Here is a 24623-nt window from a genome sequence, read left to right on the forward strand (position 1 = left end):
CTAGGGTAATTTTTAAGAGGGGTTTTTAGAGGAGTTTTTAATTATATTTTAAATTAGACAAGTTAAATATTTCATTTTAATTAATTTTAAATTTTGTGTTGTTATTGGTGTTTTTAATTGATTGTCAGCCGCCCTGAGTCCGCAAGGAGAAGGGCGGGATATAAATTCGAACAATAAATAAATAAATAAATAAATAAAAGAGACAGGTATCTATTATGCAAAATCGGTAAACGTCCATCAATGCAGCTTTGTTTCAATCATATTGGCCTTAAAATGCAAAAAATATGGGTATATCCAGCTCAATTTCCATGTGAGTAAGGACAGCTGGGAGTACTGATTTATTTATTTTTTTAATTCCCTTTATTTCTGTTTTGTTTTGTTTCAGGAAATGGAACAACTCTTCCTGGGTTTTCTTTTTCGCTTGTGATTATGAATCTCTCATGTAACATGTCGTTTGGCCTTGAGATCAAACACTGATTAAAACAAAAGTAGGGTAATATATTTCCACAGCAAAATAGACACTACAGGATTAAGCTAGGGAGGTGTGTTCCTTGTTATGAGGCTTAACAGCTCGTACGTAAAGGTGAATAGCTGGATGGAGCCAAAGGATACTGTTAAATCAACCATAGAAATTATTTATTTATGTCACGGTCTTTGCAATCTGCCCCTGTCTACAGACTCTGACTAGCAGAACAAAGAAAAACCCGAGTTCATAAGATCACAGAGACACTCAACCTTCCCCAATGACTGACATAAATGTTTAGTTCAGACCTAGTTGTTGAACCAACTTGTTTTGATAGTTTTATAGAACGACGAGCAGGAAAGTCTTCATGAACTTTTCAGGAGAAGGAAGACAGGAGCCACACAGAGAGGGTGGTCCTCTAATCTTACATGGCGTGAGGACCTCTCACGGTGTTCTTATCAGACATTTGGTTTCTGATGTAATCAGGACATCACGTAGGGCGTTGTAAGTCATCACCAGCAGCTTGAGTGAGCCTGGAACTCCATCATAACTGTGTTAATCTTGGTGTTACTTCATGGCAGTGTTTCTCAACCTTGACAAGCTTAAGCTGGGGAATTCTGGGAGGTGAAGTCCTCACATCTTAAAAGTTGCCAAGGTTGAGAAACACTGAAGTACAGTAACAGGATTGTTCCACTCTCTGCAACTTTCATGTCATCTAATGTTATCCCAAAGGTGCTTTTTCATGAGGCAACTGTTTTCTCTGAAGACGTTTTGCTTCTCATCCAAGAAGCTTCTTTAGCTCTTCAGAGCTGAAGAAGCTTCTTGGATGAGAAGCAAAACGTCTTCAAAGGTAAACAAGAAAGTCCAGTTGCCTCGTGAAAAAGCACCTTTGGGATAACTATGACCTGGATGACGGAGAATTTCCACAGACATGTCATCTAATGCTATTAGGACACTAAATTTCCTCAGGTTGAATAGCAGTGCTGGGCAAGGTAACTTTTCTAACATAATTAACAGAGAATAAGTTTGGCCTTTTGAATTACAAGACAGAGGATTAACCTGACTCTATTAAAAAATACCTTCATATAAAGCCCTAATTTTACTATGCAATGGCAGTATAGATCAGTGATGGTGAACCTTTTAGAGACCGAGTGCCCAAACCCCAACCCCAAACCCACTTATTTATCGCAAAGTGGGCTGCATCAGCATTGTAGTGCCCTCAGGGGGAGGCAGGGAGGCACCTCTGAGAGCCGCCTCTGGCACACAAAAACTGGGGGCGCAAAAATGGGCCACCGTGCTGCAAGGTGCAAAAATGGCCGCCGCAGCACCGCGGGGTGCAAATACAAGGCGCTGCACCATGCAAGAAAGGGGCAGGGCTAGTGAGTATCACACAGGCACTAGCCCCGCCCCATTTGCAGTGTGTGCGTGCTTGCGGTCCCAGTCACGCATGCACGCATGTAAAATGCTTCCCCCTCCCTTTTCTTCCAGTCCACCAATCAACAATGGTTGTTGACCTCTGCTCTACCACCTCTACTCGAGCTTGCTAGTCGGCCGCTTCACCTCCTTTGTGCTGGCCAGGGCTCCTACTCTGGGTGGGGGTGGCAGCCTGATGGACCTGCTGCTGGCAGTGGTGGCGTGCATGCCAACAGAGAGGACTCTGAGTGCTGCCTCTGGCACATGTGCCATAGGTTCGCCACCACTGGTATAGATCTTCTCTAGACCACAGGTGTTTTGATTTGGGTTTATGCTTTATGAGCTATAATTTATGACTCTGTGCATTATAGGATCCAAATGTGCTATAATCAGTAAATCATATCTGAAGAATACATGGTGTAGTACAGCCAGTATATTCCAAATGGCTACAACATCCTTCTAGGACATGTTCAAATATTTCATTTGATATTTCAGTTAATAGATGTTGAACAAAATGGGTTTGTGTAAGAGTTTCACTCCTGTTCACATTAAGAACTTAGCTGCAAATCAATCAATGGAGATTAAGATATCCTCCATTCAAACTTATTTGTTTGCTTCGGCATTGCCATAAACCCAGCGAAGACTGTCAAATTTGGATTAATCAATATGATGAAGAATGGCTCTTGGAATGTGTTCCAAGCAGAGTGTGCAAGCTTCAAGTGGAGGTTATAATTTTTAGCAGGTGGGGCTGAGATGAGGAGAGTAGATGGAATCAAATAGAACTCCATGTGTTTCTTTCGATCTGTTCTTTGCTGGTAATGAGTCCGGTGAAATATCCACCATATTTTTATGCTGAAACACGTATGGAGAAATCTTCAAATTAAAAGGTGTAATGGGTTTGCAAATTTTGTTCTGACATGAAATGAAGGCATGTCTTGGTTTGAAATTTGGAAACAAAAAAAAAAAGCCCATTCATTTACTACTAAACACAGTAGAATTTTAATTTTGCATGGCCAAAGTCAAAGCTCAGTGAAGTAAACTAAGGGAAGCTAAGGACTTTTGAGTGAAACTGAAATTGTCACAGAGGTTGAATTTATGTTTACTGTGATGTTATATCAGTGGTCTTCAAACTTGGCCCTTTTATGACTTGCGGACTTCAACTCCCAGAATTCCTGAGCCAGCACGGGGGAACTATGGCCCCTTCATGACTTGCAGACTTCAACTCCCAGAATTCCTCAGCCAGCATGGGGAACTATGGCCTCTTCATGACTTGTGGACTCCCAGAATTCCTGAGCCAGCGTGCCTGGCTGAGGGATTCTGGGAGTTGAAGTCCACAAGTCATAAAAGGGCCCAGTTTGAAGACCCCTGCGTTATATATTTATACATATATTCACGGTTTCCTTTTAATGTTGGAAGCCACCCAGCATCTCCTGGGTGGCAAGATGGCCCACAAACAAATTTAATAAATAAATAAAACAAATAAGCGTGAAACAAATGCATCAGATTCGTAAACCGTTTCCAGATTTCAGCCCATTCAAGATCCATGTGGTATATCAAGCATGGCTTACATTTATGAGGTTTTGTTTTAAGAATTACTGTTGTAAATGTTTTTTTGGAAAAAAAAATAATTTAAAAAATAGCTACAAAAGGGTGGTTGGGCTGGGTCAAATAGCATGTTCCTTCTTTTAACTCACAGATCCAATTTTTCTCCAGAACAGCAAGGGAGAGGCCAAAGACCCATTGTTGGGATTTGTGGACCGGCCCGCTGTAAGGAAGGAAAATTTTCTGGTAAAAAAAACCCTTTTTCCTACTTTTTGATGGATTTATGCATTAGTATGTTAAATGCTAACTTTGACACTTCGTTTATGAATTACGGTAGTGGCCAAAATTGTGGAAACCTTTTCGGAAAAGTGTACATTTGAGGTTTGATAGCTAATAGCACTCCTTTTTTTGGGAATAGTACCATAAAATTATATATCAATGGAAAGATAATTTAATCAAGAATGTAATGCAACATAGTTTGTTCAATTATCTGTATTGTATTCTATGAAAAGTGATAGCCAAATAACCAGAAAAAGGAAGCACAACTTGCTTAGGTTGATCTCGGGTAGCTTTCCTTCATCTGATTGTAGCCAATGAGCGTGAGTGTTTAGAGAGCCAATCAGGTGTCATCTTGTTTTGGCCATGAGCCAATCAGATCACAGTAGGATCCAGTTCTTGATGTCATGTATTGAAGCTGAGAGGAGGACATTTGTCAGTGTGTTATGTGATGGCTATCAAATTGGTTGGGGTTTTTTTGTGTTCTTTCATTTAGTGAACTTGCAAAACGTAATAAAATTAAAGGAATGGTGCAAAAGAGTTGACTGGTTGCCCAGAAAGTGATGTAAAATAGTATTATTAAGTAAACAAGACTACAGTTATAAATAAATTAGAAGACAAAATTGATGGAAACTTAACCAAAGGTGGCATTTCTACTGTACACTTTTCCCCAAAAGGTTTCCACCATTTTGGCCACTACTGTATGTAGGAGCTCTAAATATGAACAACTTTGGGTGCCTAGCAATCTTTTCTCTAAGTAGTTATTCTCCACTCAATTTTTTTTCTTTAATTGTTTGTTTGAAAAAGACCTTTCTTTTTTATTTCTGTTGCTTCCTGAAAGCACTACTCCAAGAGGTCAGGGTGAGAGAATGAATAACAGAATAACAGAGTTGGAAGGGAACTTGGAGGTCTTCTAGTCCAGCCCATTCTCAAGCAGGAAACGTGATACAATTTCAGACAAACAGTTGTCCAGTCTCTTCTTAAAAGCCTCCAGTGTTGGAGCAGTCACAACTTCTGGAGAACAACGATTCGGTGTTCTCACTGCTAGGAAATTTCTCCTTAGTTCTAGGTTGCTTCTCTCCTTGATTAGTTTCCATCCATTTTTTTTCTTGTTCTGCCTTCAGGTGCTTTGAAGAATAGGTTGACCCCCTTTTCTTGCTGGCAACCTCTTAGATAATGGAACACTGCTAGCATGTCACCCCTAGCCCTTTTCATTCAACTAAACATACTCAGTTCTTGCAACCGTTCTTCATAGATTTTAGCCTCCATCCTCTGATCATTTTTGTTGCTCTTCTCTGCACTCTTTCTAGACAGCTTGAGAGGTTGAAAAAAAAACCACATACCTTCCTGAAAGAATTGTTTGCAGATTTTTAATCACAAAGGGATAATTTTGCGTTGACGCATAGATTAAAAGTACGTTTTATATGCAGAGGTTCCTTAATGGATGAGCTGTAAAAAAAAAAAGTCTCTGATCTTTTTCCATATGAGCTACACTTTTGCACTGCCATTTCAGCTCTGATGGAGCAGAATTAAGTCTACCAAATAATGTATGCCATATTTTCCTCAAGCTCTTTCCAGGAAAAGTGTTCGCACAGACTGTCAGAGCTAATGAATTACAATTTTCATCCACAAATGTAGGGAGAAGTGGCAGAAACATATGGAAAGAGGGGGATAATTTGTGCTAAAGGAAGAATGGAGTTATGCTGGTACCATCAAAGCTGACACCAGTCAGAGCGTAGAACAACTCAAAGATGTAGTGCAAGATCGGAAGATGTGGAGAGACCTGGCCCATAGACTCATCCTGTCAGTCCTACCCCAGCTTGGTCCCTTAAGTAAGAATGACTCTTGACTCCATTTGTTGTGAAAGGTTTACTTTGCTAAAGGCCAAGTGGATTACAGTATAGCAAAGCCAGAACTGAAGTTCGCACGCCAAACTTTCCTGGTTAATTTTCCCCATCCACTTCCTCCCCTCCAATTACTTTCGAATAAATTGTTTTGGGAACTGTCCCTTCAACAGCAGGCTGGTTGGTGAGCTGTTAACATTCCATTGCCAGTGTGTTTTGACCTTGAGATGGACCTTGAGATGGTGTCTCTGGAAGGTATGACGAGTAGTTAGCCTTTCCCCCTGCTGACCGGCTCTCCCACCCCCCATAGTTCATGGCAGACTAGTGAATGCGAAGCTCAAGTGAATGATGGCAGTTCTGACATACCAAGAGTTGGACATGACTGAATGGATAACATTGTCATCACCATCACCATCATGCTGGTCTATGACCAAAATAAATATTTGATTTTAGAATAGAGTAGAGTAGAGTAGAGTAGAGTAGAGTAGAGTAGAGTAGAGTAGAGTAGAGTAGAGTAGAGTAGAGTAGAGTAGAGTGGGATGGGATGTGGTGGGATGTGATGTGATGTGATGTGATGTGATGTGATAGGATAGGATAGGATAGGATAGGATAGGATAGGATAGGATAGGATAGGATAGGATAGGATAAGACAGAAAGGAAAGGAATGGAATGGAATAGAATAGAATAGAATAGAATAGAATAGAATAGAATAGAATAGAATAGAATAGAATAGAAGCTGGAAGGGACCTTGGAGGTCTTCTAGTCCAGCCCCCTGCTCACACAGGAGAATCTATACCATCTCAGACAAGTGACTGTCCAGTCTCTTCTTAAAAACCTCCAGTGATGGAGCGCCCACAATTTCTGAAGGCAAGCTGTTCCACTGGTTAATTGAATTTGAAGCAGTGAACATGAAGACACTGTCAAACCTTTTATATATGCCTACTCACTCATTAAGAAGAGACTGGACAACCATTTGTTTGAAATGATATAGGACTTCCTGTCTGATCAGGGGGTTGGACTAGAAGACCTACAAGGTCCCTTCCAATCCTGTTATTCTGTTATTCCGATGATTCTGTTATTATCTGCCCTCAAACATATTCTGTTTTTTTTCTTTCAAATTCATGTCTGGTCCTTTCCCAAGGATAATAAGTGTATCCGAAGGAAATACTCTCCTATCATGTCTATCATTTCTTTTGTTTCTGGTGTTGTTGTACATAAAGTTTAAGCCCTGCACAAATATCTTACAAAGTAAGATTGACTTCACAAAAAGTAAGATTGACTTCACTTTTTCCTGAAGTCATGGTACCGTCCGTGTGACCGGCATGGCTGTGGGGGACCCTTCAAAAGCGCTGGAAGTAGATGGAGGTCTTTGTGTTTAAAATAGCTCACCCATTTTCCAGATTTGTGTCGTGGCTTCAGAAGCTGCTGGCGGCTGTCACTGAAATATGCGCTCTGCTCAACGTCATTGGTTCCCTGATGGGTTTTTTTAGTCTTTTTGGGTGAAATCCTAATTGATGATGGTTGCTGTAGAGGTAGGGAGCCGTTCGGAGTCATTAAAGGTAACGTTCAAAAGGCAAGGTAAGGCACCTGCTTTAGGAGTCCTTATGGAACAGGTGCAAGAGAAAAAAGGACTTGCCACAGGCAATGGAAACGCATAATAGAATATACAGTAGTGGCCAAAATTGTGGAAACCTTTTGGGAAAAATGTATTTTTGAGGTTTGATGGCTAATAACACCCCCTTTTTTGGGAGTAGTACCATATAATTATATATCAATGGAAAGATAATTTAATCAAGAATGTAATGCAACATAGTTTGTTCAATTATCTGTAGTGTATTCTATGAAAAGTGATAGCCATATAACCAGAAAAAGGAAGCACAACTTGCTTAGGTTGATATCAGGTAGCTTTCCTTCATCTGATTGTAGCCAATCAGCATGAGTGTTTAGAGAGCCAATCAGGTGTCATCTTGCTTTGGCAATAAGCCAAGGGGACGAGGGGGGACATGATAGCAGTGTTCCAATATCTTAGGGGCTGCCCCAAAGAAGAGGAAGTCAAGCTATTCTCCAAAGCGCCTGAGGGCAGGACAAGAAGCAACGGATGGAAACTAACCAAGTAGAGAAGCAACCTAGAACTAAGGAGAAACTTCCTGACAGTTAGAACAATTAACCCGTGGAACAACCTGCCTCCAGAAGCTGTGAATGCTCCAACACTGGAAGTTTTTAAGAAGAAACTGGACAACCATTTGTCCGAAATAGTATAGGGTTTCCTGCCTCAGCAGGGGGTTGGACTAGATGACCTCCAAGGTCCCTTCCAACTTTATCATTATTATTATTATTATGTATTGAAGCTGAGAGGAGGACATTTGTCAGTGTGTTATGTGATCGCTATCAAGTTGGTTGGGTTTTTTTGTGTTCTTTCGTTTAGTGAGCTTGTAAAACGTAATAAAATTAAAGGAACGGTGCAAAGAGTTGACTGGTTGCCCAGAAAGCGATGTAAAATAGTATGATTAAGTGAACAAGGCTACAGTTAGAAAAAATTGGTGGACATTTAACCAAAGGTGGCATTTCTACTGTACACTTTTCCCCAAAAGGTTTCCACAATTTTGGCCACTACTGTATAATAGACAGGAAAAACACTTTTCAATATCATGCAGATTGTGTTTGGAAATCAACACGTTGGATTTTCTACATTAATGTGGGGTTGTGGACATTTCTCAGCTCATTTACCAACGTGTCTCATGCCAATACTAACTAAAACTGAAAGCTTTGCACAATTTAATTTCTCCCCCTTCAGCATTTTTTTTTAAAAAAAGCCGTCATATTCTAGATTCATTGCTAATCAGTTTTCTAATCTAAGCCTCCTAATTGCTTTCCATAACGGAAAAAAAACGAAAAGCACCTAGGCCAATGTAAATATGCAGATTCCAGACCTTTGTGTTTAATAACAGAGTTTCAGCGGAGAGAGAACTCAATTTGTTTATTTATGTCAAGATCAATCGTAATTAAAGATAAAGATAAATTCCGCTGCAGATGAAACATTTCAGTTGATTGTTCTTGTAAAAAAAAACATAGAGGAGTACTTACACCAACTTATACCCAATTTATAGACAATTTCAGCAATTGTTTGAGGTCCGCACAGCAAAAATGAGTGGGCCAAGGCTTGGGAGAGATAGAAAGGTCTTGGAGGCAAGTATACCATTAAACCCACCCATTCACAACACACCAAACGTAACCTTATCCACTCTCAAGACTTCTGTAGCTACAAGATATGAGGGGGTCAACTTATTCTCCAAAGCACCAAAGGCAGGACAAGAAGCAACGGATGGAAACTAATCAAGGAGAGAAGCAACCTAGAACTAAGGAGGAATTTCATGACTGTGAGAACAATCGGTAGAATGGCTTGTCTTCAGAAGCTGTTGATACTCCATCATTGGAGGTTTTTAAGAAGAGATCATACAGTCATTTGTCTGGAATGGTTTAGGGTTCCTGCCTGTGTGTGTGTGTGTCAGGGGTGGGGGTTGGACTACAAGACCCTCAAGGTCCCTTCCAACTCTATTATTCTGTGGGCTCACAATTTTGAAAACTGGATATATTAATTACCAGTGCTTTTTTTCTTAAAAAAAAAAAAAAAAGGTGCCGGAACTCACACACGTCATACAACCCGCCTTACCTACCCTACAAGGTTCCATCCAAAAAAGGTGCCGGAACGCCATTCTGGGCATTCTATGAGAAAAAAAAGCCCTGTCAATTACCCTTAGGGCATGTCAGAACACCCATCATTTTAGCTTCTATTGAAGTTATAAATATAGTAATGAGTGCTTTCAGTGCACAGGCTACTTCTGAAAAACAAGGCTCTTTTTAATGCATTTTTAATATTGATTTTTAGAGACTTTCTATAGCTGTTGCAACTGCTAGAGTTGGCAGAATAGGAGATATCAGCCATCACCTTGGACCCCCAAAAAATGTTGATTATTCATGGAACTGTAGTGATTGTTTCTGGTTCACAGATACGTTGTTTAAGCTGTGGACTCTGCAGCATTCAAAGGAGAGGGAAGTTTTCGTGGACACGTCAGTCCATTTCTTCCACAGAAGAAATGTCCAACTGGAGATGTCTGAAATGAAGAAACGCCAGTTCAAAATATACCCTTATATCTCGCCAAACTGCAGCCAAGACATCCATTCAATCTTAAATTTCTACCTTTCTCTCTCCAAATATTTCTGTCCCAGTTGAGTTTAGATTCCACTGAATGGTTCAAAAACCTGGCACACACAAAGTTCAAGACTCATGAGAGAGATTGCAAAGTGGCATATTTACGATAACAATGGAAGCTAAAGTTAAACACTTGAATCTAACCTTCTACGTGAAAAGAAGAACTCTAAGACAGAGTGAATAAAAGCATTTAAGAAATGTTTTTTTTTTCCTTCATGTACTTGAATCAATGTTGGGTCAGCTACCAATGAGGAATAAATGCCTGCAATTAAAGGATATAAATTTAAAATATTAGGATAAATGTGAACATACATTATGTCAAGATCCATCATAATATAATAGGAAGGTTGTGTGAACATTTAAACATAATTTAACTGATGTTTGAAGACAGGATGAGAATAGAATAGAATAGAATAGAATAGAATAGAATAGAATAGAATAGAATAGAATAGAATAGAATAGAATAGAATAGAATATTGGAATATTGGAATATTGGAATATAGAATAGAATAGAATAGAATAGAATAGAATAGAATAGAATAGAATAGAATAGAATAGAATATTGGAAAATAGAATAGAATAGAATATTGGAAAATAGAATAGAATAGAATAAAACAGAATAGAATGATATTTTATTAAACTTTTTTTAATATATGAACAATGAAGGAGAAAGAACAAAAGAAGATGCAATAAAATAAAATAAAATACAAGTAAAAGCACGAACAAGGAATTTACAAGGATCACATAAATGACATTTTTTTCCCAGTGCAACAGTAATTAATTGTAAGTAATGGAGTAGAATATATCATTTTAAAAACTCCAAAAATCACATTAAGCTCTTAAGAGAATATAAATGTCAGGAAATGTAGTAAGTGTAATATGAATTATAAAATGAAATTGTAAACTATGGCAAATTCAAAAGAGAGATGTAGTTCGTTTTAATGAATGAGTGAATAGGGGAAATGAATCTTGACTTTTAAAATATACTTATTTCATATGAATACCAACTTTCTTTTCCTTTCTTTCAAATGATTATTTAAGCAATAGACATGTATACATCCTTCATATCACAAGGGTTTGGGTTCAAAAGCAGCTATTTGAGCACACAACTCATAATATCTACATACGTACAGGATAGAGCTGGAAGGGACCTTGGCGGTCATCTAGTCCAACCCCCTGCTCAAGCAGGAAACCCTATACCATTCCAGACAAGTGGCTGTCCAGTCTCTTCTTAAAAACCTCCAGTGATGAAGCATCCACAAGGCAAGCCATTCCACTGCTTGATTGTTCTTACAACCAAGGAAATTTTTTAAGAAATGTTTTCCTTAGTTTTAGGTTGCTTCTCTCCTTGATTAGTTTCTATCTGTAGTTTCTTGTCTTGCCTTCTGGTGCTTTGGAAAATAAGGTGATCCCTTCTTCTTTATATTGGAACATTGCTATCATGTTATCCCTTAGTCCTTCTTTTCTCTAGACTAGCCATATATAGTTCCTGGAGCAGTTCTTAGGGTTAGGGTTAGGGTTATGTTTTAGTCTCCAGGCCCTTAATCATCTTAGTTGCTCTTCTCTGCACTTTTTCCAAAATATCTGAAGGCAACTTCTGTTCCACTGGTTAATTGTCCTCACTGTCAGGAACTTTCTCCTTAATTCTAGGTTGCGGAACATCCAGATTCGGCCATAGTTTCATTCCATACAGCATTAACCTTGTGAACTCTCAAGCTTCCTCCTTCCGTTATATATTCAAGATGGACAGTATTTAATATTTATTTGCTATGTATATGTAGAGGTGTGGGTCTATACATATGTTGTACATAGTATGTTTAGGTGTGTGTCATGTATGTGTTTCACTTTGAGAGCGGGCAACTAAATTTCATTTTTGATGTGTGCTGTTGTGCCTACAGTAAAAAAAAATGACAATAAAGGTTATCTTATCTCATCTCATCTCATCTCTTTGGTCAGTTTCCAACCATTGTTTCTTGTCTTGCCCTCTGGTGCTTTGGCAGCCCCTCAAATATTGGAATACTACTATCATGTGATCCCTGTTTCTTCTTTTCTTTAGACTAGCCAAACCCAAGTCCTGCAGCCGTTCTTCATATGTTTTAGTCTCCAGGCCTTTGATCATTTTAGTTGTTCTTGACCTAATCAGTTGGGTCCTTGGATTCATCCATTTTCTGAAACTGGATGCCAGTTTCCTTCATGTCATGTTCATAGCTGCTTATTGTTGTTGTTAGTTGTGAAGTCGTGTCCGACCCATCACGACCCCATGGACAATGTTCCTCCAGGCCTTCCTGTCCTCTACCATCTTCTGGAGTCCATTTAAGCTCACGCCCACTGCTTCAGTGACTCCATCCATCCACCTCATTCTCTGTCGTCCCCTTCTTCTATTGCCCTCCATCTTTCCCAGCATCAGGCTCTTCTCCAGTGAGTCCTTCCTTCTCATTAGGTGGCCAGAGTACTTGAGTTTCAACTTCAGGATCTGGCCTTCTAAAGAGCAGTCAGGGTTGATCTCCTCTAGGACTGACAGGTTTGATCGCCGTGCAGTCCAGGGGACTCGCAGGAGTCTTCTCCAGCACCATAGTTCAAAGGCCTCAATTCTTTTGCTCTCAGCTGCTTACGACCACTTTTGATGGGAAAGTGTCTTTGAAGGCTAGTCAAGTCACTGGGGCCCTTTCCAAAATGCTTTGGGGATTGTGGAGGACCCTATTATTTTACACGTTCACTCGGTTTGATATATCAACACTGAATTTCTGTTTTCATTCCTTTGTAAAATTATAGGCAATCTTGCAGCTGGATAAGGTACAGACCAATATGGAGAATTTAGATTAAGTGGGTTTCAAACTTGACAACTTAAAATGTGTGGACTTCAACTCTCAGAATCCCCCAGCAAGACAGGAGTTGAGGTCCACACATCTTAAAGTTGCCGAGTTGGAAAAAAAACCATAGATTGAAATGGAGAAATAGATGCAGAGTCAACTTTCCCAATAAGTTAGCAGCTCTTTTGCCTACTGCTTCGTTTTCCATCTTTCTAATAAACTTAGCAAAACAAATGGCCATCAGTGTGTGTGGTTGATTTTAAACCTTTCGTTACCTTCCTGAGGTGTAATCATTTTCTATTTCCATACGATCTCCCACTGAAACTAGACTGGAGTGATTCAGGAACTGGTAGCAGATCAGTGAAAACGGAACTATGGGTGTTCTTCCTCTACTTCCTTTGATGGCTCTTTTAAACCTAGAGGGGAAAAGATGCAAATAAGGTTAAAGACAAATTTTTTAAAAAGGCAGAAGCCGTATTGATCATGTTTTGGCTAGAATCAGCTGTGTTGTCTGAACATTGCATACAAGGAGTAGAAGTGAAAATGATTTCAACGTGCAGAGAATGTGTGTCAGGGCAAAGTTATGTTCATTGACCGTCTTGCTGTTGAAATGCCAAATGCATCATTTGCCCAATGTGGAAATTGCAAAATTAAGGACTTCTTTGCCCACCCACCCTCATTATATTTTTTTCCAATATTCCACAGGCCAGAAAAGATGGTCATTTCAATCAGAATAGAGCTGGAAGGGACCTTGGAGGTCTTCTAGTCCAACCCCTTGCTCAAGCAGGAGACCTTATATCATTTCAGACAGGTGCCTGTCCAGTCTCTTCTTAAAAGCCTCCAGTGATGAAGCACCCACAACTTCTGAAGGCAAAGCTGTTCCACTGGTTAATTGTCCTCATTGTTAGGAAGTTTCTCCTTCATTCCAGGTTGCTTCTCTCCTTGATGACTTTCCATCCATTGTTTCTTGTCTTGCCTTCTGGTGCTTTGGAGAAGAGGTTGACCCCCTCTTCTTTGTGGCAGTCCCTCAAATAGTGGATGATGAGGGGTCCTTGGTACACTGTCAGCTTGGTGGTTTTCTTGAAGATATTTCATTACTAAACTAGGTAACATCATCAGCATTAGTTAGATCAGGGGTGGTCAACCTTGGCTCTTTTATGACTCATGGACTTCAACTCCCAGAATTCCTGAGCCAGCCATGCTGGCTCAGGAATTCTGGGAGTTGAAGTCCATGAGTCATAAAAGAGCCAAGGTTGACTACCCCTGAGTTAGATAATGAAACATCGGCAAGAAAACCACCAAGCTCAGAGAGCACCAAGGACCCCACAGTTCAACCCTGAACGACAAAGATCTTGTTTCTTGTCCTGCCTTCTGGTGCTTTGGAAAATAAGGAGATCCCCTCTTCTTTATAGCAGCTCCACAAATACTGGAACACTGCGGTCATCTCACCCCCTCATCCTTCTTTTCTCTAGACTGGCCATACCCAACTTCCTGCAACCGTTCTTCATATGTTTTTGGTTGTTGTTTTTTTTTGTCTCCAGGCCCTTAATCATCTTAGTTGCTTTTCTTTGCACTGTCCCCAAAGTCTTTTCTCCTGTAGTTAGTGGCACTGTATCTATTTATTGGACGACTCTGGATACTCTGCTCTGCGTTTAGTGGCTCCGATTTACCAGCTGCACTCCATCCTGTGTGACTTGCTTTCTTTTTTTTTTCTTTTTTCTTTTTTCTTCTTGGTGGCTAATTTCTCTGATCTATATTCGGAATGGTTCTCTCCCTAACGTGCACACCGCATTTCTGGTTGTTTACCTTGCCGTCTCTAGAGACAGAGAAAAGCCTCCAGGCTGTTGCTCTTCGTTGTACACACTTGAACTGTTCAGGGTTTGTTTGCACCTGGGAGGCAGGTAAGCTTGGATTCTGATAAAGACCAGCGGAGCATATCACTCTTCCGACCCAGATTTGCAACACAACGAGAGCTGTGGGGACACTTACATATTTATTTCTGCCTTTGCGATGGATCCCAATTTCTCGAAAATGCTAATTTAGCCCTGGGCAGTGCTAATTGGCTCTGGAGGAGAGAGTTTCTTGTTTCTTCTTTTAAGGATACCAAAACAAAAAACAAAAAAACCCCAGCCAAAAAACAAAACACTGTTCGTATAAAACTATCTTTTTTTTAATGTTCTTCCCTGATCTCCCAGCTTGCTGCAAATCAACCCGCGAGGCTAATATTTGTGGTAAGCAGCTTGTAAGGTATGATAATCAATACGTCAGCTCTGTTTTCAGCACAAAGGCATAAAGGAAGAAAGCAGGGAGGGGGGGAGGGAAGCTGCTGGTCTGTGTTCAGCCCTATTGAAGAAATGGGGAAGACGTGCAGAGGTGGGGGGGTGCTCGAGGGCAAAGGCTACTCCCCTTTTTTTTCACCATATGCAAGAATCATAGCCTAGGCCAGGAGTAGGCAACCTTGGCTCTTCCATGACTCGTGGACTTCAACTCCCAGAATTCCTGAGCCAGCATGGGGGAGCTATGGCCCCTTCATGACCGATGGACTTCAACTCCCAGAATTCCTGAGCCAACATGGGGGAACTATGGCCCTTTTATGACTCGTGGACTTCAACTCCCAGAATTCCTGAGCCAACATGGGGGAACTATGGCCCTTTTATCACTCATGGACTTCAACTCCCAGAATTCCTGAGCCAGCATGGGGGAGCTATGGCCCCTTCATGACCGATGGACTTCAACTCCCAGAATCCCTGAGCCAGCATGGGGGAACTATGGCCCTTTTATGGCTCGTGGACTTCAACTGCCAGAATTCCTGAGCCAGCATGGCTCAGCATGGAAACCTCTCCTTTTCCCCTCAGCGTGGCTGGCTCAGAAATTCTGGGAGTTGAAGTCCACGAGTCATAAAAGAGCCCAGGTTGCCTACCCCTGGCCTAGGCAAAGAGGGCCCAAGCATTTTCTAAATCCTGGAAAGAATATAGTTTGTTTGTTTGTTTTATGTAGTAAGTGGCCCAAAGTTGTTGGGCCGCAAACAAATTTTGCAGGACCCAATCTGGGTCAGTCACTTGGACCAGAGATTTTGTGTTCAAGTGTTCGGACTCTTCAAGGAACTTCTCTCTAGCAATTGATGAGGAACTGGGATCCATTGAAAAGGCAGAAATGAGCATGTAAATGTCCCCACAGCTCTGGCGTGCTGTGCTCTTCTGGGTGTGGGTATTTATAGTGCCTGTTGTAAGTAGCTTTTTAGATGGTGATCCGGGGTGTGTTTAAGTCATTTGTCTATGCTACCCAGCTCTCGCCTTCTAATTACTTGATAGACTGGTGGTAAATCAGCACTCCTGTTGACTGACATGGGACTTGTTTCCCAGGCTTCCATCATTCCCTGGCTGTTTTTGTGCCGGCTCATCCGACAATCTTAATAGCTGCAAAATTGAACGTGTGTCCTTGTCCATTGCAGCGTGAGACCACCAATGAGTTCCGGCCTCCTTACAAATAAATTTTGTAATAAATAAATAAATAAATTCAGAAGGGGTTCAGGCCAACAGCTCCCTGATTCACTGGAGTATAAGAACGGGACAAAGTCAAGCAAGATCAGGCCTGCAAGATGCTGTTATGATAGCCTATTTCAATAAAGTGTAGTGGGGCAGATTTTTCCCTTCTACAATTTTAATGCTTTCATCTTTAATTCATCTAGTGCTTAGAAATCTCTCCGTCCTTTGGGGTAATCCAGGTCAAGAAACAGACATGGAGAGAAATGCAGGATTGTTATAGGGTGATGAGTGTTTCTCTTTTTTTTCCTTCTTATAATATCAAGCAGAATCAATGTGTGGCTCTTCTGAGATTCTTATTCATACTTCCTACTTTCCAAGGACTGGGAAACCACGGTTCCTCCTGGAATGCCCTATCCACGCCTTCGTTAACGCTATCCTGCATTCCTTTACAAAAAATCCCTAAAATGGAAGGTTACTGGTACTTTAAACATAAATATACCCTTCAACAAGAGTCCACACTTAGTTAATCTGAGTTGTGGATGGAGGGAGGGATGAAGGAATGAAGGAGGAAGGGGGGGGGGAAGGAGGGAGGGAGAAAGGAAGGAAGGAGGGAGGGAGGGAGGCAGGCAGGGAGGCAGGAGGGAGAAAGGAAGGAAGGAAGGAAGGAAGGAAGGAAGGAGGGAGGGAGGGAGGGAGGGAGGGAGGGAGGCGGGAGGGAGGAAGGAAGGAAGGAAAGGAAGGAAGGAGGGAGGGAGGAAGGAAGAGAAGGAAGGAAGGAAGGAAGGAAGGAAGAAAAAAAGAAAGAAAGAAAGAAAGAAAGAAAGAAAGAAAGAAAGAAAGAAAGAAAGAAAGAAAGAAAGAAAGAAAGAAAGAAAGAAAGAAAGAAGAATCCCAGTGAAGTAGCAAGAAAACATTTCTTTTGTTCATGGAAAAAGTGGCAATAGGCATCTGATAATAAAAAAAAACCCAGTTTACGCCTGCATTTTATACCTTTATAAATTGTTAAAAGGCTGTTTCTGGACCAAGTATATGAACATCCTGCGAGCAGAAAGATTGAATAAAAAAAACCAACAGACAAATATCAGCATAAACAGAATGCAAGCTATAAACATCCTGCACATTTAGAGAGAGAATGTGGTACAGTCAATATTGCAAGCACTTTGAAAAACCATTTGTTAGAAGGGAACATGGGCTTGAGTACATATGGGCTTAAAAGTTCCTATTGAAAATAAATAGGTCTTCATTTAATTGAATTTGGACTCTTTTGAATCTCTCCTCTCCCACCCGCCCCACAAATGCTTTCACATACTTAGTGAAGTGTCTTTTCATGTTGTGCCTTATTGATTTTCAGGAAATCCAGTTCCCAGGTTACACCGTATGTCCAATAAAGGGAATCAAAAAAGGCTTGTGGGAATGGAATTGATAAACCAATAGCTTAAAGCCAGGTTTTACAGTACATTGAGTAAAATGCAACCAGTGGTGGGATTCAGCCGGTTCGTACCACTTCGGCAGAACTGGTAGCTAATTTTTTTATTGCCCAGGCCCAGAATGGACTTCCAGAAGCATCATTCATTCAGAGAACCGATTGTTCACGTATTTGAATCCCACCAATGGATGCAATTATATTAAAATCTCTTGATTATCGGAACAGGGAACATGTTTATGTCTCTCCTGAAAAAAAATATTCATTTACATTTATATTTACAAATGCCAGGTATAGTATAGGGGGTACTTTGCTCAATAGTAGCAACTGTGAGAGGGATCTCGGAGTCCTAGTGGACAATCGCCTAAACATGAGCCAGCAGTGTGCTGCAGCTGCCAAAAAAAGCCAACACAGTGCTAGGCTGCATTAACAGAGGGATAGAATCAAGATCATGTGAAGTGTTAATACCACTTTACAACGCCTTGGTAAGGCCACACTTGGAATATGGCATCCAGTTTGGGTCAACACGATGTAAAAAAGATGTTGAGACTCTAGAAAGAGTGCAGAGAACAGCAACAAGGAGGCTAGAACATATAAAGGGTTGCTGGAATTGGGTATGTCAAGTTTAATGAAGAGAAGGACAAGGGGGGACATGATAGCAGTGCTCCAATATCTCAGGGGCTGCCCCAAAGAAGAGGGAGTCAAGCTATTCTCCAACGTGCCTGAAGGCAGGACAAGAAGCAACGGATGGAAACTAATCAAGGAAAGAAGCAACCTAGAACTAAGGAGAAATTTCCTGACAGTTAGAGCAATTAATCAGTGGAACAACCTGCCTCCAGAAGTGGTGAATGCTCCAACACTGGAAGTTTTTAAGAAGAGACTGGACAGCCATCTGTCTGAAATGGTATAGAGTTTCCTGCCTGAGCAGAGGGTTGGACTAGAAGACCTCTAAGATCCCTTCCATCATCATCATCATCATCATCGTTGTTGTTGTTGTTGTTATCATTATCATCATTATTATCATTATTATCATTATCATCATCTGCCTCAGAGACCTTTCAGTCTCTGATCAGAGAATATAACCTGAAAAAACAATGAAGATTAGCTAAGAGACTCCAAAGATTTATCTTTCCTCAGCAGATCCAATAACCAAACAGTGGCTTATTCTGCAGAAGTAGGAATGGTTCACACAAATTAAGCAAGCTGAATTTCACCCAGAAGATCCCTGTTAAATTGGGATTGTTTTGCTGGATGACTGTCATGTAATAATATGAGATTACTTTGTGCCGATAATAACACAGGGAAGGATTTTTCTGCCACTGTGTATTAAATGTGAGCTTGTCAAAAGAGGCATTTATTGCTGTTTTCAACAAAAATATAGATTGTGTAACTAGCTTTTCTACTCTTTGGGAACGGGAGGGCTGGTGCCAAAAAACAATGTGAAGATTGATTTGCACAATTCACACCATTAGGAAGAATGTCCTATGTGTTCGTTTCCTTCGAACCTATCCTATTTCCAGGCACTCTGCTTATTTCTGCTCAAAATAATGGCAAGAACAGTTAATGAAGTACTTCTCTTCAAAGGTTATTATATTCACACAATGAATGGAATACCTATCATTATAAGTAGTAGCCTGTTTAGAGATGTCATGAACAACATTCTCTAAATGATCATTATAACAATCTCATTTTAGAAACTGGGCCAGCCCATTCCAGGAACTGTGTGCAGGTTTTGACATCAAAGGCAGGATTTTAGATTACATCATAAGAATGAATTAAAACCTGATGGAACTAAGTCACAGCAGGTGGCTACACCAAGATGATCTCCTCAAAAGCTGTATCATGCTTAGGAGACCACCAGAAAATCCAGGAGATGTAGGTTAGGAAAATTAATCCTCATTATAATAATCATTGTTATCCCAGAGGACAATGATCCACACCAGGTGTCTCAAACCTTGGCAACTTTACAAATTGTGGGCTTCAACTCCCAGAATTCCTCAGCCAACTTGTAGACTTCAATTCCTCTGAGAGTTGAAGTCTACAAGTCTACAAATTGTAAAGCTACCAAGGGTGGAGACTCCTGATCTATACTGTTCTCTTGGAAACTACATTGACGTATGATCAGGTTACTACACTCTTGAGTTTGATCCAAGGAATGTATGATCCCATGGCTTTCTGCCTGCAATCTAAGAAAGGTGTCTTTCTAGGCCTTGCTTCTTAGAGGCTGCCATTTACAGAATCCACAGAGTAGGGTCTTCTCAATCTAGAAAAAAACATTGGTTTACCTCCATCTTCTTGAGTTTTCAAAAATCTATCATCTTTCAGTGTGCCTTCAGGACTTGATACTTGTTTCTCCCTGTAAGATAATGTCTACTGTATATGTCAGTTGATTGCCAGTACTGCCTGGGGCATTTTAGATATGATTTTAATCCAACAGCTGTATTGAATATAAGAATCTACTATGAGTAGAGCAGCCTATAAGATTAGTATGTAAGTAAATAATAATAGTAATAATAATGATGAAGATGAAGATGAAGATGATGATGATGATGATGATGATGATGATAATAATAATAATAATAATAATAATAATAATAATAATAATAATAATAATAATAATAATAATAATAATAATAATAAAGTTGGAAGGGACCTTGGAGGTCATCTAGTCCAATCCCCTGCTCAGGCAGGAACCCTACACCATTTCAGACAAATGGTTGTCCAGTCTCTTCTTAAAAACTTCCAGTGTTGGAGCATTCACAGCTTCTGGAGGCAGGCTGTTCCACTGGTTAATTGTTCTAACTGTCAGGAAGTTTCTCCTTAGTTCTAGGTTGCTTCTCTCCTTGATTAGTTTCCATTTGTTGCTTCTTATCCTGCCTTCAGGCGCCTTGGAGAATAGCTTGACTCCCTCTTCTTTGGGGCAGCCCCTGAGATATTGGAAGACTGCTATCATGTCACCCTTCATCCTTCTCATACCCAATTCCAGCAACTGTTCCTTATATGTTTTAGCCTCCAGTCCCCTGATCATCTTTGTTGCTCTTCTCTGTACTCTTTGTAGAGTCTCAACATGTTTTTTTACATTGTGGTGACCAAAACTGGATGCAGTATTCCAAGTGTGGCCTTACCAAGGCATTGTAAAGTGGTATTAGCACTTCACGTGATCTTCATTCTATCCCTCTGTTAATGCATTGGGGAAGATTCTTTGCTTTGGGTTAAGGTCATAAAAAGAGGATAAAGTGTCACCCAGTTCCATCCACGTTGCTCAAAAATTGCTAGTTAGTGCTTATCTTCGGTTGTCAGCAGCTTCTAACTGACCACATGAATGTAGCCAATCTTATCCCAGCCAGTTTGGAGGGCTTCCTCAGATCCAGCAGAAGGGCTGCCACCATTTTGCAATCAACGGGGGTCCCTTCTTTCTTCGTCACCTCTCCGGGGCAACTTTTGACCCTTTTTAGGACCCTCAGCGGGGTGAAATCGAACGTGGAAGACGGACCCCCATCTTCCTGCGTCCGTCACACAACGATGCCTAACCGGAAGTACTACCAAGCGTATATTGACGTGACACAACAACTGAGTGACACAACCACTGTTGTGCTTTGATATTAGCTTCAATAAACCAAGCGTTTAATGGAGTGATACAACCACCATTGTGCTTTAATGGTAGTTTCAATAAACCAAGCATTTATTGAAGTCATACAACCACTGAGTGATACAACCGCTGTTGTGCTTTGATGGTAGTTCCAATAAACCAAGCATTTATTGAAGCGATACAACCACTGAGTGATACAACCACTGTTGTGCTTTGATGGTAGCTCCAATAAACCAAGTGTTTATTGAAGCGATACAACCATTGAGTGATGCAACCACTGTTATGCTTTGATAGGAGCTCCAATAAACCAAGCCCCTCAACCTATTGGTTTCTGACACCTTCCTGAAAAGTTTTGATTATAATTTCTGTTTGCACCCAGGAAGCCTTGCACATTGAACGAACAGACTGGGACCAGATCAAGGCAGCTGATTAAATGACTTTAAAAGCCTTGTTGTTTCTCCTTTGTTTTGCAGAACAAGAGGAATGCATTAACTGCACCGATGAATGCCGAGTGCTTGGCCATTCTGACAGATGTTGGATGCCCCAGTTCCCTGCCTCTAACCAAGCAGACAACGCCGACTACCGAACAAATCTCTTTGTGCCCACGGTGGAAGCTAATGTCGAGACTGAGACTTACGAAACTGTGAACCCCACGGGGAAAAAGACCTTTTGTACATTTGGGAAGGACAAGCGAGAGCACACCATTCTCATTGCCAACGTGAAACCTTATCTCAAAGCCAAACGTGCCCTGAGCCCTCTCCTCCAGGAGGTCCCCTCAGCATCAAGCAGCCCAACCAAGACCTGCGTCGAGCCTTCGACGAAAGGACCCCTGGATGGTTGTGAAGTCAAAACGGGGGCCTTGGCTGAACCCAACAGTCAGTACCTGTCACCTAGTAAACAGTCCAGAGACGCTGCCTACATGGCGTCTGATCAGATGGCCAGGGTCTTTGCCGAGGTGCATTCCCGGGTCAGCCGAGACTCCGCTGATATGGACTCTGTCTTGGAACAGATAGACCGTTCGAACAGGGAACTAGGGAGAGAGTCCGTCGACGCGGAGGAAGTGGTGCGGGAGATCGACAAGCTTTTGCAGGACTGTCGGGCAAACGACCCCGTGGCTGTGAGAAAATGAAGCAAAACAGAAACAAACAAACAAACAAAAAGACAGTCTGGCATTGATTTGCTTCTTCTGCTGAATTATATATTTAAAAAAAGTTAAAAAAAAAAAGAAAAAAATAAATCTCCCCTGGTTCTAAAAATTTATACAGGGATGAACAAAAGACCAATGCTGCTTTAAGGCTTTTAGTGAACATCTGAAGTGCCCTCCAGTTTGTTTGTTTCACTGCTCTTTCTTCTTTTTTCTTTTCTCTTTTTTTTCAGATTACACTGGTTTCGTTTTTTGTTTTTTTTTACCAAACTTCCATTAGAACAATATGGTGTATGTTTTTTTAAAAAAGAAAAAAAGAAAAAGAAAAAGGGAGGAAGGAAGGAAGGAAGGAAGGAAGGAAGGAAGGAAGAAAGAAAGAAAGAAAGAAAGAAAGAAAGAAAGAAAGAAAGAAAGAAAGAAAGAAAGAAAGAAAGAAAGAAAGAAAGAAAGAAAGATTGGGACCACTTTGACAATCGAAGAGAAAGGAGTAAGATAAATGGAATCAGATTTTTTAGGACCGATAGTTAATGTTGACTCCACTGTTTACCTGTAGACCCCATAAAAATCAGGGTGGGATAGTTGTGTGATAAGTTTACAACAGTCATTAGAGATTTCTAGGGGAAATCCCACATCAGAAATCCGATAAACATACAAACAAATGTTCTTGTAGTCAGACAACCAAGTACACAAAGCATTAACATTCATTTCTGATAAGCATTTCTGTATAAAGGCATCTGCCACATCCTTAAAAGAGAAAGAAAGAAATGAAAAGGAAAAAAAAATAATTATGGAAAACCCCTCCAAATGCATTCCATAACTTCATTCAGCGAAATTATCCTGATCAATAGTAACACGGCTCATATCATATTAAAGTTAAATGTAAAATGATCGAGTCTATGTTTGTCCTGCACATGCATAAATGAATTAATGTGATAAGGAAAGAAAGGGAAGGAGTGTCTAGCAAGAATTGAGGTAACTATGCTTTATACCTGAGGCACAATATGAGAAGGCCGCTTTAATTGCCGTTACACGGGAAATAAGAGCGGAGACAAATTAACGTGATTAACACCTGTTGTAATTCATTTATGGACAGTAAACTAGCTCGAGTGCCGAGATTCCAGACCTTCACCCAAATCATTTAAATGTGCAAATGTAAGAAGATTCAATGTGTTTACATCAAATGACATATTTTTTTCTTGATTTATTGCAGATTCAGTGCATTTGAGCCAAATTGTTGAGTGTATAAGAGCTATATTGTGTATTTTATTAAATTAATATATAGTTGTGTTGCAAAAAAAAAATAATAATAATAATATTTGGGCTTATAATGTAAATGGCAAGTGTTGCCTCCGTAGCTGTCAAACTCTATGAGTTTTGTTCTCTCCTCTTTTTTTCCCCCGCCCCTTTTCCATACAGAATGTGGAGCCTCCAGAGCAAAATCTCCTGTTAAATGTATGGTCTCCCAAGTTTTACAGTACATAATCTGTTCAAAATGTGTCTTGAGTGAGTTGATGGAGCTAACTGAACGGCAGACGAAATCCATCCATCCGTCATGGTTGTGTGCAAGTCCTTGTAGAAGCTTCTGTCGCAACCCATGTTTAATAACAAAAAAAACAAAAATTACACTTGAACTGACACCTGGAAAGTCCTTGTTCTTTTATCAAGCGTATTCATTCGTTCACATCGGCGCCCATCAGCCTACTTGGATCACACCCTCATGTATGAACTCTGAGATTACCCTAATACTTTGACACACTTTTCTTAATGATCATATTTTCACTTAGGCATAATAGGCAAAACGTCTAGGGCCAGTGGAAATATATTAGGCTCAATCAAAAAATCTGAAAAGTAACAGAAAAACCAAACTCCTATATCCTGAAATTAAATATATTTTAAGTTACCATTACTACTTTATTATGCTATTCTCTGTGACTTCTTGAGGCCTATAGATCTAGGGAATATTTTTATAACCCTAAGGAGATATTAGTCCAAAAATAAATGTGCTTAGGGCCCACAATGGTCTTAATGCATTCGTGGTTCTTTTAGCATTGTGGGCTACAAAATGTGTTGGTGTCTCATAGTACACCGTGGTGTTCCTCCTGTCACCCTCCATTATTACAGTTTTTAGTCATTGTACTTTTGCTCACTTTCTCTTGCACACACTTTCCTATATGTTGTTCTTCATTGGATTCTTATAAAAGCATATAAGTAACATTTTCTTTGAATGACATTTGTATAAGCACAATAGAATGCTTAGGCTGTGGCTGGATGGATGGATGGACGGACGGACGGATGGGTGTGACGCAGGCAGAAAGTTAATGTTCTTCATTTTTATGTTGTAATCAAATTGTACAATACATAGAAAAAAGGAAAAAAAATATTCTATATTAAATACATGGTATAATTTCTTCCATTTCCTTAAAT

General features: G+C 40.3%; 1 protein-coding gene across 1 annotated transcript in view; it reads left to right on the forward strand.

The window, feature by feature from the left end:
• PCDH17 (protocadherin 17) overlaps positions 1–22241 on the forward strand; it is a 186217-nt gene extending 163976 nt beyond the window's left edge. The window contains exons 5-6 of the mRNA XM_029283441.1: positions 3590–3664; positions 21529–22241. Coding sequence (XP_029139274.1) covers positions 3590–3664; positions 21529–22184 — 731 coding nt within the window. The 3' untranslated portion in view covers positions 22185–22241. The remainder of the gene's footprint in view (positions 1–3589; positions 3665–21528) is intronic.
• Positions 22242–24623: the final 2382 nt, after the last annotated feature.

The sequence above is a fragment of the Protobothrops mucrosquamatus genome, unplaced genomic scaffold (genome assembly GCF_001527695.2).
Source record: "Protobothrops mucrosquamatus isolate PMUCROS unplaced genomic scaffold, P.Mucros_1.0 scaffold89, whole genome shotgun sequence".
NCBI classification, from domain to species: domain Eukaryota; kingdom Metazoa; phylum Chordata; class Lepidosauria; order Squamata; family Viperidae; genus Protobothrops; species Protobothrops mucrosquamatus.